General features: G+C 36.7%; 1 protein-coding gene across 1 annotated transcript in view; it reads right to left on the reverse strand.

The window, feature by feature from the left end:
• LOC113055141 (AT-rich interactive domain-containing protein 3A-like) overlaps positions 1 to 14,069 on the reverse strand; it is a 37,625-nt gene extending 23,556 nt beyond the window's left edge. The window contains exons 1-3 of the mRNA XM_026221157.1: positions 13,776 to 14,069; positions 2,193 to 2,687; positions 415 to 697 (exon numbers count right to left, since the gene is read on the reverse strand). Coding sequence (XP_026076942.1) covers positions 415 to 697; positions 2,193 to 2,497 — 588 coding nt within the window. The 5' untranslated portion in view covers positions 2,498 to 2,687; positions 13,776 to 14,069. The remainder of the gene's footprint in view (positions 1 to 414; positions 698 to 2,192; positions 2,688 to 13,775) is intronic.
• Between the last annotated feature and the right edge of the window lie 2,382 nt (positions 14,070 to 16,451).

The raw sequence follows: 16,451 nt of genomic DNA on the forward strand, positions 1-16,451 counted from the left end.
AAACAATGTGACTGGTAACAGTCTATAATATTGTGATTAATTGCAGTAACTGGTTAAATTTAAAGGGATAGTTCACCCAGATGTGAAAATATTGTCCTCATGTTCCAAACCTTTATAAAATGTCCTTCTTCTGTTGAACACTAAATAAGATGTTTTGAAAAAAGTTCAACAGTTGCTAGTAGCCACTGACGTCCATTCTATTTGTTTTCCATACTACGGAAGCTGTTTGGTTACCAATATTTTTCAAAATACCTTCTTTTGTGTTCAACAGAAGAAAGAAACTCATACAGGTTTGGGAAATTATAGATTTTTTTTTTTTGTATATATTGCCTTTACAAAGGTAAAAAAAAAATGCCCCTGGAAGGCAATTCAAGAGAGAAATATTGCCGTTTAGTGTAGAAGTTAATTTCTGACCTGTCTGAACTGCTCCTCATAGGTCCAGTCTGCGTGGTCCTGTCCATGAAGCGGCCCGTGGGATGAATGAGCGGGGTGAGTCAATGCCCGCGGTTCACTTTCAGAACCAGGCCGAGCCTTCAGCAGCTGGGAGTGAGGGTGTAAATGACGGTGGGGTAAGAGGAGGATGCCTCTGCCTGGGGTGACGGCCTCACGGCCCGACGGTAGCCCTTCATCACCTAGATCGTCATCATAGTCATCTTCCATCTCCCCTTCAAAGTCATCTTCATCCCATTTCCTTTTTCTGCACAGGAACACATGAGATGAAATGTTACAGAGGGATGGTTATGAATTCAGGCAACTCATTAAAATTAATGAAACATTGCTACTTTAGTGTCACATGATCATTCAAAATGATACGAACAAAGCATTTGAAATACAAATCCTAAATACAAAACGTTATTCGTAGTGCATCATAGTTTCCACAAAATATTCCAACATTGATAAGAAGAAATCAGCAAATCAGCATATTGAATGATTTCTGAAAGATCATGTGACACTGAAGACTGGAGTAATGATGCTGAAAATTAAAATTTTAAATTACATTTTAAAACATATTTATATTTTAAAAAACACATTTATAAACATATTTATAAACAAACAGTTTTATATTTTTTTATTTATTATACTGTAATTATATATCACAGTAATATAGTTTTTACTCAAATTCAGCTTTGGTGATCATAAGTGACTTCCTTCAACAACGAAAAAAACCCCGTAAATATTCCAAACTTCTGACCGATGTTTGTAATGACCCTTTAACCCTTTAACACATGTATATGCAACAATAGCTGGGTTTCTATCACCCTGCTTTTATGTGCATTTTGAAGTATCGCATCAGAATCGCGTGATGGAAATGCTTTTTTTTTTACGCTCACTTGAAGTGGTTTTTGAATTGTGCGAAAAAGTGTTAATGAAAATAATTGGAGATGGAAATGCATTTTGCAAATAAATTTCTCCAAGCCAAGCGAATCAAAAAGTAGGGGACGAAAATATTTTGTAAATTTCCTACCTTAAATGTATCAAAACTGAATTGTTTATTAGTAATACGCATTTCTAAAAATTCATTTGGACAAATTCAAAGGCGATTTTCTGAGTATTTCGATTTTTTTGCACCATCAGATTCTAGATAGATCTCCGCCAAATATTGTCCGATCCTAACAAACCAAACATCAATGGAAAGCTTATTTATTCAGCTTTCATATGATGTATAAATCTCAATTTAGAAGAACTGACACAAGACTGGTTTTGTGGTCCAGGGTCACATATGGACAATATACAGTGTTTCTGTATAATAGCCTCTCAGCACTGTTAAATGACTGCGTTCCCAAACAGCAGCATCCCCCTCCGAAAGCAGTAACCACATTCATTGGGTTTCGTCTGCTCGTTTTGAGGTGGAACTAATTGATTATATAGGAAAATTATTATATTCACAAGCTTCTCCTATTTTCTTAGTGATGTACAGTATAGTGCAAGTTTATCAGGAAGGGACGATTTTGTTCTCTTTGAATTGTTGGACGGAAACGATGCTTGCTCGCAAATGTTTTGTCCAATATTCCAATTTTGCACATAAGTTAAATTCACAACTTTAGATGGAAACCTGGCTAATGTCACAAATTCACAAATTATGGCAAACATAATGCCATAAAAAAAATAAAAAACAAAAATAAAAAAAACTTCAAACTCAAGTAGCAGCCAATAACTTATTTGCTTTCATTTGCATATGACAGCCAACTTACATCTGCTCTTCCTCATCAGACCCCATCATATCCTTGTATTGCTCCTCCCCTTCCTCTTCATCCTCCTCCTCATCATCTCCTCCACTGCTGTGTTCAGACATAGGGCTGTCGGCTCTCTGAAGTCCAGCTGCTACCGCACGCATTGCTGCAAGCGCCACCATCTGTGCCTGCTCGGTTTCGGAGACAGTGATTGCTTTCAGCTCCTCCCCTACGGGGGCGGGGCTATGCGATTGCCCCGCCTGCTCCATCAGCAGTTTGGCTCTCTGCTGTCTGTGCAGGTTCTCCATCACCGCCTGCAGCTTCATTGCCTGGGAAACAGGACACGCTAGGATTCAGGCCCCTTCACTTCCCCCAGCAGCCGAAAACAGTCCAGACCACTTTCTATAAACCGGATCCAGAAGGCAGGGCTTCAGGAAACAGGAAGTGTTGGTCTTCTACTCAACGGTCACCAGCAGACAGCTAAGGGGATGATGACCCCCACACACAGGGGCCTACCTGAGAAAGAAAAATGATAAAATGTTAATTTAAAATATTTGTTATCTAAAAATTGGCACTGCACTGAAATTTCAGCATCCAAAAAGATTTGGGTCAAAATAGAAATTTTCAGTTTCGACTGAAATAGTTTTGGAAGCCAAAATCAATGACCGAAACCGCAAGATTTAAATAGCATTTCTCGGCTGTCAGCAGCTAATGTGCACACAACGTAGATAAACTACAACAGCTAAACATGTCAGCTTTGTGGACACTGGATTGGCAATATATCGATTTCTCATTTTAATTGAAACTGATATGGATTCTTAAATCTCAAGATCAATCTTTTAGTCGGTGATGTTTTCGGCTGATGTGTGCACTTCAGTATATTTGTAGGACCTGCCATCCAATGATTGCAATAAGCTTTGTGCTTTGTTACTTTTAAAATGAAGCAATGTCTCAGCCTTCAAATTCTGTCAATTTGATCACAAACTACAAACAATAAATGTGGTTTTGATATGCTTTAATATAGTCTGACAGATCACTGTAGCGGTCTCATTTCAAGTGACACATGAACCGATCATCTCTTCCACTTTACTACTAGTTATAGCAAGAAATAAACATGAATGAATATCAAAAGGTGTTGAAAGAAAGAACAGAATCAAACAACTTGTAAACAATATATGGCATATAAATGTCACATTTACCTTAGGAAAGCCATTCATTGTCCCTAAATGTGGTATATATATATAAAAACTTAATAAAAAACTTAATAGAATAGCTCAGAGACCACTAAACTACAACTTACATGTTTGCCGGCGTTTTCAGTTAATAAGCACTTTTTTCGTAATGCAGAGAGAGTGTGTGCACATGGTTCTCAGGTTGAGAAAAGCAAGTAAACCACTGGACAGTATCGATTTAAGAAGAAAAAAAAGCTTTGATTGTAGGATTTAACCTTAACATCTGGCAACCGGAACCATGCTAACTTGTGAAGGCTTGTTACCAATACAAGATAAGGCAAATACCAAATTAAAAAGTTTTTAGAATATATAAGCAGTGGGAAAATATCACAGACGATTATGCTTAATAAATTAAGAGGAGCAGAAATCACAATCATGATTAGAATAACTTTTCATAATGCCGCAAGCGCACCGCAGGTCATGTAGCTTCCTCACCTTTCCCGTAACAACGTTGAAAGCTCAGCCAAGATGAAGGAACAGCTGATCATAGCTGTACATGGATTGCTATTTTTTAAATAAATCAAGTAGCAGAGCTACTGCAAGCAATTTTTAGTGCTGCAAATTCATTTATCCATTGCTGAAATTTCCGCGTCTTCATGGAGAGAGCGGGTCATTGTTGCTTAGCATCGGCAGATTCCTCAAGAGCGCTAGTGGCAGAAGGCTTTGGGAAAAAATCAGAAAGCAGCTCGTCTAACGTTTTCCGCGCGATATGTGAACGGCCCCTTCGGTGGAACACTGTTGCCTAGGCGCAGGTGAGATTCTGTGTTTGTTATTTTCTCTCAATACCATAGATAAGCAAATGTACACGGTATGATAATCGTACATGTTTATATCGCGGTATATCGTCATACCAGTATATCGTTACAACCCTAGTCCCTTCTGTAAGTTACTTGGATAGTTTTTTCCAAAATTAAAATGGTCATTTACTCACCCTCAAGTCATTTCAAACCTGTATGAGTTTCTTTTTTCTTATGGTGAATACAAAATATATTTTAAAGGATGATATCTTGCATGACACCAGAAGTTTACGGGTTAAAGCAGAGATGGATGGGGGCGCTGTCAATTGTGATTTCTGAGCAAACACTGGAGATAAAGCAAAGGCAGCACTAAAGGTCTAACTCCACACTGATAACGAGTGACAAGCCGGCCTACATCCAGATTCATCATAGGGATCTGAAACCCATGCATTTACACCATACATTCAGTATAGCATCTATGACTTACTCCTGGCTGACCAGAAACTGATTATCATGAATATACACAGAGAACACCAACTAGTTTTTTTTTCTTCTTTTAGGCATGTGACCGAGTAGAACGTGCAAACTGATAAAGACAAACAACTTTAATATCTCCAATCGCTGTCGTGCATGACTGCACAGACTAACAGCCTCTTTTATATGTGCAAACGCAGAGGAATGGGAATGAAACCGAGAGGTTCTGGTCTGGTGACATTTTTTACTCCAGCTTTGAGATCTCAGGATTATTATCAATGTCAGATCTGTTTTTGGAGAAGCTGCTTTGAAGCTTCTCATAATGAGAAGAAATAGTTTCCATTTACCTCTAAACACGTTTGATAAAGTCCTCTTTAATCAAAATGTAAAACCTCTTAAGTTGTGCCACTGAAATAAAAAATTCCTTGTCTTGCCAATAGCCAAATATATATTAATAAACCCAGTTTGGTTACATTCTCCAATGCCCACTTTTTACAGTACTATCCATTCCTGGTAAGTACCTTTACACATTTTACTCTTTACATCACACAGAATTGTCACAATATGAACATAAAACAGGTTAGTAAGCATTTAATATAACTGATAATGCCAAATCTAGGTTTAATATGAATTTGCAATCAAATCTAGTTTATAAGAAACATCCAATGTGATGCACAGAAACCAAACTACATTTGTTTAGTTCACATCAGCAGTGTGCCAACATCTGAATATTCCTCATGGGGACTGAGAGCTAGACACCTGTTAATCACACAAATCAAACTGTTATGAAAGATCGGTTTTCGTACGAAGGAAAAGCAGACTCAAATTTCTGTGCTTTCTAAATGATGTCTACAGTGGAATCTTTAAGGGGATGTGTGTTTTAAAGGGGACTTTTTGTGCATCACTGATTCCCACGGTGTCAGGCTCAAGACTCAAATATCTCCAGGACATGAAGAAGCATTTATTAAATCATTGAAACTAGCTGAAAAATATTTCTAAAAGGTTTCCTGATTATTTGCCGATTACAGTTTCGTCTGAAAATGTTTCACTTTGAAAATGAAACAAAAACTGACCCATTAGCTCAGCTGAGACTTTGTGAACAAATGATTGTGAACACTGTGCAGTGGTCGATCAATGGGGTTTTTAATGCAGACTAAACTGCAGGGTGACCCATTTAATGGAAAAACATGACATACTAGGATAACACAGTTTTATTATAAAAATGTGCACATCTATAAAAAGTGAATCTTTACACATTATAATTTGCAGAATCAATTAAATAAAAACAAAACAGAAATTGACTGTTGTTAGACTTGTCAAATGGGAGAAATACTCTATCATTATTTTTAATTAATAAACAAATTATTATTTAAGATGAGACTCTACAGGCAGTCAATTTTAAGATTTTGGGCTATTTGGCTTTTCATCAAGTGTTGTTTCAAACTAGTGGAAAAAAAGCATTCAAAATCCTTCTGTAAGTGTTGCTTTGCTTGCCCCTTCTCTATTTGCGTCTGTATATTTCAATTACAATACAATTCTGAAAGCCCTTTTCTCAAAATGTGATATTTCTTCTGCGCCAAGCCAGAAATCTCCACTTCAGCAGCATTTACAAACACATTCCTATCTATATCATTCAGTTTTTTTTTTTTTTTTGTCTGGCTGTTTACATTATTTTCATATATATATATATATAAACAAGGAAAGGAAAGAGAAATCTAAAAAAAAAACTAAAATCTGCATCAACAAAATACATTTCTTAATCCAGTGCTCAGTTTTCTCTTCTGGAAATTTATGCAAAATAGCACATATTTAAAATGACATTTTCAGAGATAAACTACTGTATCGTTTGGAGAAGCATGGAGATATTTATTAGCTCATTTATTTACCCTTATTCACCTGGCGTGTCTTGCCTTAAACCCAAAATGGTTCTGAATTTTTAGAATAAATTATAATGAGGTTTCATGCAGGGATAGATGTAATTATAGTGTTTGGGGTTTTTCTTTATGCCGTGTTTTATGTTTGCATATATGTACAGCGAGAGATCCTGATCTTGACTCTCAAGTGCCTCTGGTGTCTCTTGAATCCGATTTGCAATGTTTAAGGGAAAGGTGAGTCAATTGCATAACCTCATTCCGATCTCTTAAACGGTTTACATGATGATGGCGGCGTGTGTAAGAGATGTGGGTAAATCTGGGCCTCCACATACATGACACTTCCTTCCTCAGAACTGAACAAGAACAGAAGTGCACGCATGATTTCACATGTTTGGGCCTGACCTCCCGTATTCTTGAGGATATTGTGCCACTGAGAAGACTTGACAAACAACACATTTACTATACATACAAGGTTTCTTCCTTGAAATGATAAGATATAAGGTACAAAGCATTTGTACTTCTAGCAAAAAAGTAACTATAATATCCGTGGTTTGACATGATGTGATTCAAAAAGCAATGAACTGTCTTCATGTTTAACTGTGATGGCACTTATCGTCACCCCTTTCATTTTTCAAGAACAGGATGTAACACAACACCTCAAATTTACAGCTTCAAAGGAGCTGATGTGATGCAAGAAACCAGATTTCATGGTAGTGAACGCAAACTACCAAGAACGTGCTTCAACAGCCAGTGGAAGTCTGGAAGACATGCGGCAAATGCAAAAGACGTATGCATTCTGCTTATGCAGAAACCACATTTGTTACTCCTGTGAGCAGTTCCTCTTCAGTGACAGCAGAACAACAATCATTCAGGATTAAACAACCTGGTTAACTGTTGACTACAGTCTCTCGGACCTTTAAGGCAAATAATAAAATAGTATGCCATGTAAAGAAAGCAAAAATCTTTTTTTATTTTTAGTCTACTTTTAAAAGCGGATCCGAGCCTGGAGACCTCAAACAGCCCCCTTTTAAGAGGCGTTTCAAGCCAGCTCTCACAAACGATGTAGCTACGCATTTACAATCAGTCGCAAAAATACAACAAGATGCATTGTTGGAATAAAAAGACGGTATTTAAAGAAATAAATAATATGCTTTCTTTTATGTCATGTGACTAGTAGTACAATACATCCCAAGTCTACTGATTGGCTTATGTTTGGTGCATGAGAGGTGGGAGTTTTATTGACATTAAAGGTTAACAAAAATGATTGTTCCTTTAGTTTCTAAATCTACCAGTACACATTCCCAGAAAACAAAGTACAAAAGCGGTTACTTGGGCAGTTCCTTTTTAAATAATATGCAACCTTTGAAACCTTTAAAAAAGGTATAACCACAGTGACTGAGCTTTTAAAGCTTTTTATTTAATTTTTTTTGCGCGTGCAGCTAAGTGCAATTATTCAAAATAAATTTTGAGAATATGGAGGTAAATATTGCTTTTCATCATCATGTCTCACTTACTCATCTAACTGTATTATATTACAGTACTATAAAATCTTGAACTCAATGTATCACCAGATATTATTAAATCTTTTTTTTTTTTTTTTTTTAAAGCAGGTTTTAACCTAAAGTCCACAGATGTTGTTGTTAGTCAACTTCCAGCATATTGAAAAGCTCCTTAAACTATGATATAAAAAAAAAAAAATTGTATTTCCTCTATATGAGCCTTTGACATATAGGAACTGAATCTGTGATGAGTTCAGTATAGTTGTTTCCACACAGCCGTTCATTACCACTCTGTTTCTTTGCATGCACTACTTTTCAGCAGTCCGCTTTCAGAAAGATCTGCTTATTTGAACCCTAAATTACCCAAAAAAAAAACCTTTATGAGTTTCTCTCTTCCGTAGAACATAAAGGATGATATTTTGAAGAATATGGATAACCAAAGAGTTGATGGACCCCACTGACTTCCATAGAAAATATACAAATCTATCATTAGTTTAGTGTATCAAAAAGGTCCATTGCATTGTAGTACTATAGTCATTTTCCTAGCTCGGACTGAAATCACTGTACAGCAACACTGCTCGGGTCTATAACTGTCCATATTGTCATCTCTGCATTCCAGATTCTTCATGTAATGCTGTTATTGTTCTTTAACGCTTTATTATCCCCATCAACAACAGAGCTCGTAGCGAAAGTAGACAACACTGACATTTTTCAACTTTTACTACCAGACATGCAAATCATGTGCAGATTTTAATATTCAGTCCAAGAGGGTAGGTTAGGACTGGTAATTTTGCAGCCTGTAAGGTACGTGCCTGATGGAAATAAACTGGCTGTACGAGTCAGTTGGTAGTTTGACGTAAGACCGTGTTGTGAGTGGAGGGTATGTTTTCGCTTTGTATTATAATCTAAAGAGCCCAGTCTTTTCAGTTAACGACAGTCTAATAAATACACGGCCGACAAAAGAGCCCAGATGATTAATGTTGTAATTCTGCAAATCCAGTTTGTTGATTTTGTTTGCGTGCAACTACGATGGCAAACTGCCAGACTTAATACGCCAGAATTGTTTGTTAACCAAATTAGACAATGATCAAAAACGCTCCAGACCACAGGTACAAAGCATACAGTTTCTGTTACCAGAACGTCTCTCCAAGTCGCTCCCAAGTAGCTCGGCAGAAAGGAAAAGCAAAGACCAGCTGGCTGGGATTCCCTTATGGCACACTCCCAAACAGTGAAATCATCACTTTTTTAGCAGGTGCTTGAGGTGAACAGCAGTGAACCACAGAAACGTTTTAATATGTGGCTTTTGGCAAAGGCGCAGTTTGAACCCAAGCCAAGCCACTCACTGAATCCACACATCCTCCTCCCAACACTCAGAATGCTATTTTCTGAAACAATGAACTCTGCCTTATTATAGAAACATCTAATGTGTTAAAGGCCGTGTGTATTTGTCAATGCAGCACACAGAATCCAGTTCCAAGTTGGCGATATACAGCTCCAAGTATGTGACGTATTAACTTGTAAGCTAGTGTTGTCAAAGGTGTAGTGTGATGGTAATAACTCGATACTGTAACGATACCAGCCTCTGTAGTACCGGATCAATACGATACCTGCTTTCAGAAATTCCCATATTCGTGTGAGTGTCAAATTATCCTATTTACAACATATTTTTGCAGCATTGAGAATCGTAACCGATCATAGACATGTTTGTTGAGCGCATGAATGCAATGGCTAATCAGAGGCTTTTAGTTTGAGTTTTATTCAGCGTGAGCTCTGTACGCCTTGCAAATCATGTCACTATGACAAGTATAAACCATATAAACACAATGTGTAGAAGAGATTCGTTGTGCAGTACAGAGAGGTTTTTCGATTATAAAAGAGGTTTTGAATCAGTCAGTGAGTTTGCGCTGAACTGATAGCTTAAAAGGTACAATTTGTAAGATTTGTAAATACTTGTAAATCATGAGAAAATTCCCATTCTAAACAGTGACATGTCTATGACGTTAGTTACCCTTTGTGACCACCTTTACTGACTTAGAAACCACATAACCACAGTGTCGTGGACAAATGCAGAAGTAGCTTCGCGAAAAAACTCAACTAGAAAGAGATGCCGATCTCGCTTGTGTTTTACTTGACAGGTGAGTTGTTTTGATTCGTATCTTTACAGAAAACATATGCCATAATAACGATCAACAAGATTAGGATTATGGGGCATACAGGTCAAACACTGGGCATCATGTCTCTAGACCCGTGCGAGGACGCGTCTGATCCATTGTCTGATCGCGTCTTTGCATTGACTTTGTATGTAATCTACACGCTCAAATCGTTGAACTCGCGTTAAATCCATGATTTATCTTTCCGTCTGATCGATGGCCGTCAGCGCTTGGGTAGAAGACAACAAATGTCATCATTCCACGCTCCTTCTTAGCGTCATCAAACCATGCGATTGTTACTGTTTTGGTAGTGCGCCCTCTCGTGGCAGATCATACAACCTGCCTTTAATTGATTATAAACGGAGCGCTCTGTGCTTGGTTTCTGTATGAGCCCATGCATAATTTGAATAAAAGTTGAATGTTTTTTTAAGATGCCAAGTACAAACTGCAAAGCTTCAGGAGTGAGGACAGTATTAAAATGTGGACTGAATCTGCTATGTCTGATGAAGTAATAACCACAGCAATGGACGAGACAAAAACAATCCGATGTGACAAAACAGATTGGCGATTAAATCTTGTGCAATGTAACACTTACAAAATTGAGCAATATTCGAAGGCTACATGGTAATATTTAAATAACTTATAAGTGTTAATAGCATTACTAACTTATTTTAATTTTGGTAATAAAAAATTGGTGATAAGAAATGTGGAACTGTATTGTATTGGTACCATGACAACAGCAGTTTGTACTCATTGAACTCACTTTTACATGGTACTTTCTGTTTCACTTGGGTAAAGTGTTGCCCAAGAGCTCTGTGCTAAAAAGGCCACACCGAGACATGCATATGGATTAATCTAAAAACAGAGCAGTTCCCTCCTTGAGCTGCGATACTAGATATCTGATCTCGCTCAACAGTACTTAGTAACACGCAAAGCTGAAACCAGTTTGGCCAGCTCAGAGCCAGGTTTGCCAACCTGAAAACTTGTGAAAAAGATGACGGCTGATACGACGGCTTCATTCTGATCACAACAGGTGTGACCGGACACAGAGCCTCATTCCTGCTTGTATCTCACCTTATCAGTTTAAAGCCCACATACATACATTAATTGTAACAATAAAGAAATGCGTCATAAGGAATAAGAATTCAAACACAGTTAAGGATTGCACCATGTCATTTTCCCACTTCTCGTGCACCAAACAAGCATTAAAGTTCCTCTTCTGCTGCTGACCCTTCTGTTTGTTTTACTGACAACTTTATCAAATCTACCTATTTGCATGTCATGCAAATCTGCTGACAAACAGACTCCTTTACATTATCTCTAGTCTAGCCACAGGACTAGTATAGAATTACATCTTCTGGTACAATGAAAACTAACCACATTATTAGAAATGCACGTATGCATTGTGGATGTCGCTTCCTGTGCACAGGTTTGAGAAAATAGCATTTCTCAGACTCTGTTTGTTAGGTCTTTAAGACCAGAAATATATCACCAAATATGTCTTTAACACTAATCCGCTCTCTCTCTCTCTCTCTCAGGCCAAAGGGCATTTTAGCAGGCGGCCCCGTAAACCAAGAGATTTTTAATAGCACCTAAAAGCACCCGGCAGCAGACAAACAAGTCACAGTATTCGCTATCCCAAAGGAAAATATAAAGAAGAAGAAAAAACGGAGTAAGAGATTAAAACACTCTAGATAGCATAGTAAAAAGTAGTCCAATTTGTCCAAAGTTTGAAATGCAATGCAACAAACAACTTATTTTAACATGCACTTTCTCTTCCGTTCTGCTTTTGGGCACCTAAATTATGGCAAAATCCAACACACATTTCTCATTTATCTTTCTATGGAGTCAACAAGACATTTAAGGACCTCTTGTCTTGTCCAAGATTCATTATAGACATTGATTTAAATGCAAACATGGTGCATAGATTAATTCATTTTTGTGTTTGATCACGGAGTTATCCAATAAAATATCTTCCCTTTAAGGGTATGATGTACTAAAAACAGAAAAGTTTTGCCTACTGATGATGAAAACATTGTCAGAACAATCCTTTCTCACGTGGACCCGCGGTGTTATGCATACCTGGCCAGTAGTTGGCGATATCACATTGTAAAGAAACACTATGGGTTTAGACTGAACATGTAAAAGGCATGTGCAGGACGTCACCATTTTCACATATTTGTGTTTTAATAGGTTACATGGATACGATAATGGTATAATTTTCAAAAATTTGCACTTTGAAACCCAGTGTGTAAACAAACGCCCAAATCGCATCAAACGTTTTCTGCTTTAGTTGACAATGCTGTAGTGTAAACGCTCCCTAACTGCCCATATATCCCAAGATTCAGTGCTAGCAGATACTGAATTAAATATCTTTTCCAGCTGTTGCGTGTAGTGTTTCAGTGCAGTGTGTGATGAAGCCACGTGTAGACTACACAAACAAATGTGCTTTTCTGTATATCGAATTAAGTTTGGAGACATCTGCTTGGTGCTGATTTTGAACAGGTAATTAGAATGGAGAGAATGAAATCAAATCAGTCTCAACAATAGCACTCTTTAAAAAGGTTTGCCTTCCCCCTTGGGAGAGACAGATCTGTAGGTTTCCAAATCCATATACGAAGGCATACTGAGATATTATTCAAGTTATATCTCACATTATAAAAAGGTAGACAAATATATACCATTAAATATTATTCATTACATACTTACATATGTAATATTATATCATAAATTACAGATTGACAATAATTGGTTCAATATTTTATTTACAGATATTCATGTCACACTTTTCTAAAATTGATTATTTAAAATGTATACAAGGCACCCGCTGAAAACAACATCACACAACATAGCCAATTATACCACTGTGTGTTCTAAACATTTCCTTTTTTCCATTTATAGTTATTGCATAATTATTCAGCTTTAAAAACACTTCATTCTGAAGTGAGAAAATTGTAACGTTTTAAATATAACAGTTAGACAGAACCTAAAATAAGGAAGAATATCTGTACACACTTAGAACGCAAACTTCTTCACATAAATAGAATTGCATTAACAATATTATATTATTTTTGACTTAGCATTATTATTATTATTATTATTATTATTATTTTAGTTATTATTGTATCAGTAGAAAAGTATTATATCCATTATATTAGTTACCGGACACTTATATACACACTTAAAAAGGCCAATTTAATTCAATCAATCAATCAATAAACAAACAAACAACTTCCACATCCGCAAGATCACAAATAATCGACCTCCAAAAAAAAAACAAAAAAAAAAACACAAATATATATATATATATATATATATATATATAAAACTACATCCAAGTTGAAAAAAAACAATTATAATAATAAACCCGGGTATTTATACTAATTTGCATATATAAATCGCGTGTCTTATGGAAGTTACTGAATATTTGTTTGTCTTAAGTGTTTATTCTGATGGCTGTAAAATACACTGACACCAATACTAACACATCATAATATGATCAGCTTTAAACCAGCAATGACAGAAATGAAAACTCATTAAACCTCCTGAGGCAATGCATTTCCCATACAGTCAACACAAACAGGAAAAAGTGAATGTCGGCTGACTGAGAAGGGGAAAAGACACATTATTTCACTTACCAGTTTAACTTCCGTTTCGTCTTTTTCTTGGGAAGCGGAAGGAACATTCCTGATTTGCCTGTAAAAACAGCCAGCTGGCGACGCTTGAATCACTGTGGCGGACCTCCGAGAGCCAATAGAAACAGTATGGCTGGTGCTCTCACTGAAGCACCTCTCTCTTCCTCATTTGATTTCGATATAGAGGTTAATTTGGCTGTAACATCATATGTGCGTCTACTCTGAGGCGGTGCCTGCGGTCGGGGAGTCAAACCATTGGTTGACAAACAGCAATCAGATGCAAATTCCAAACCTCTGAATCAATGGGGCTGCCTTCCCCCACTCTATAGGCAACATCTACAAATAACTCAACGCTAATAAGTGGAGGACGGTCCCACGCTAAATAACCTGTGCATTAAAGACTCGTGTTTGTGTCTGGTGGTATATTTGTGTTGATGACCGAAACGCATTATGAAAAGCGGCCAGTTTAGCCCCTCGTTCCGTGTCTGTATATGTACACATATATACGCTATATGATGCTATCTATACATTTGGCGACGTTCCCTGCCAGGGGCCATTCCCTTTTATCACAAGCACCACTGATGTCTAGCTGCGGCTGGAGTGCTCATGCAAACATAGAGCTATTCGATTATCATTAATAAACAACCTGTGTTGTTTGCCAATAATAATAATAACATATATATTAATAATATTCTAATTTAGGTTGGAATTAAAAACATATAGGTTAAACGTCAGTATATACTTTGAATTAACCTTCATGCTTATTATGTGGCCAACCTAAAGCGAACAATAGATTCGATATGCATCATTTTAAGAGATAGATTATGGATTTATCATCCGATTAAGTGTGATATAAATGTTGTATGTATTAAGTAGAGGCCGTTTCCGAGAGCGGGTAGTATGCACGTCTCAGTTTAAAGTGCAGAAACTTTTGCAGAGTATTGAGTCTCCACCCACTGGACAGAGCGAGTATTTCATTTTTGTGGACATATAATGTTAATAATCTAAGGTACAAAAGCTGTCACTGGGGCGGAACACTTTCATGAAGGTATTAATATGAACCTTTTAAGCTTATATTTGCACATTTATTTTTTTTATAAATGCTGTTGCATTTTAAAATATCAAACCGTGAGAGGCACACTTTTCATTAAAACGAATAGTAAAACATTATACACACACAACTCAAAGGCCCGCTCGGAGCGAGTGTGAGGTGTGTCTGCGAGGACCCAGGAGAGAGGGGTTACACAATCTCTAGCTCCTTACCAGCCTAAACCTACTCATCAGAGCTAAGTGCCTTATCCAAACTCTTACCCTAAACCTACCCTTTAACCAATTATAACTTGACACCTGAAACCAAGTCTTGAACCGCAAACAGGCATTTAAAGGGGTCTCAGAAAGTGAGGACCGGCTAAAATGTCCTCATTTTACAGGATTGTCCTCACTGCGATGGTCCAAAATTCAAAGTGCCATTTACAAAGCTGTACAAGTGCATACACGCACACACAAACATGCATTGAGAGAGAGAGAGAGAAGGAAACAATGGATACTGTTCAAAATGAAGACAATACATCACTATACACTATGAGGCGAACTAATTAAAATTCATTGCAAAAACAGAAGTTAGTTCAGAGAAAGCTCTTTTATTTTGTCAGATGCTATGGTTTGACATACCGTATATGCAATGACATGCATACATTGTCGAGTGTCTAAATAATTGTTTATTAATAATAATAATAACAACAATAATAAAGAAATCATTAATTTCTTCAAGAAATTCAAGAATTTTCCATTTATGTAGGCCTTGCGAAAATTTGTTTAGGAAGCTGCTGCAGATTAGGATTTTTTTATTTATTTTATTATTATTATTTTTTTCCATCTAGTGGTTTCAAGACAAATTAAATTGAATGCACCTTTTAACCCGGAGCGCATTTGATTATTTTAAAATGAGGTCAAATTGTCACTTAGCTGTCATCAAATATAGGATCATTTTTAACAACTTTTGTAAAAGTATTATTTTTTTTTTATATTATTTTTTTTTTTGCAGCTGGTACAAAAATTTTGTACATCATTTTGTGTAGGCCTATGTTGGAATGGCATGACAGTTGTTACTATTTTTTGTTGGTAGAGCAAAATTAGACAAAAATTACGGGAGATTTGTGTGTGTGTGTGTGTGTGCATACATATGCCAAAATATGGTGCTTGTTTACTTAATATGTCTACATTAAGAAATGTATCAATATATTAAAACAGAGAGATGTAAAACAAAACATAATTCAATATTTTCAAGCTAAATATTTGGGGACTTTCTGTCTGGGGTTACATAGATTACTGTATCTTAATCATGCTTGATTTATGCAGCATCTGATACAATAGATCAGGGATACTCAAATCTGGCTCGCGAGATCCACTTTTCTGAAGAGTTTAAGAGCCAGTAAGATGAAAATTCTAAGCTTCCTATCACTGTTTATAAGTCCTGTACAACAGGTTTAAATCCATCCAAGGTTAAAAAACATTGTCATTTTGTCGAAATATAATTTTAAAATTACCTCAATTCTCAGAGATCCCCAAACGGTTCGCGCGAAGCTGTTCAAAAGATTCAGTTTCCTTAAACCCCACCTTTCGTTAGCATACTGTGTTCTGATTGGTCAACTGACATAGTCAGGTTTGATTGGTTGTTCC

The sequence above is a fragment of the Carassius auratus genome, chromosome 36, assembly GCF_003368295.1.
Source record: "Carassius auratus strain Wakin chromosome 36, ASM336829v1, whole genome shotgun sequence".
NCBI lineage: Eukaryota > Metazoa > Chordata > Actinopteri > Cypriniformes > Cyprinidae > Carassius > Carassius auratus.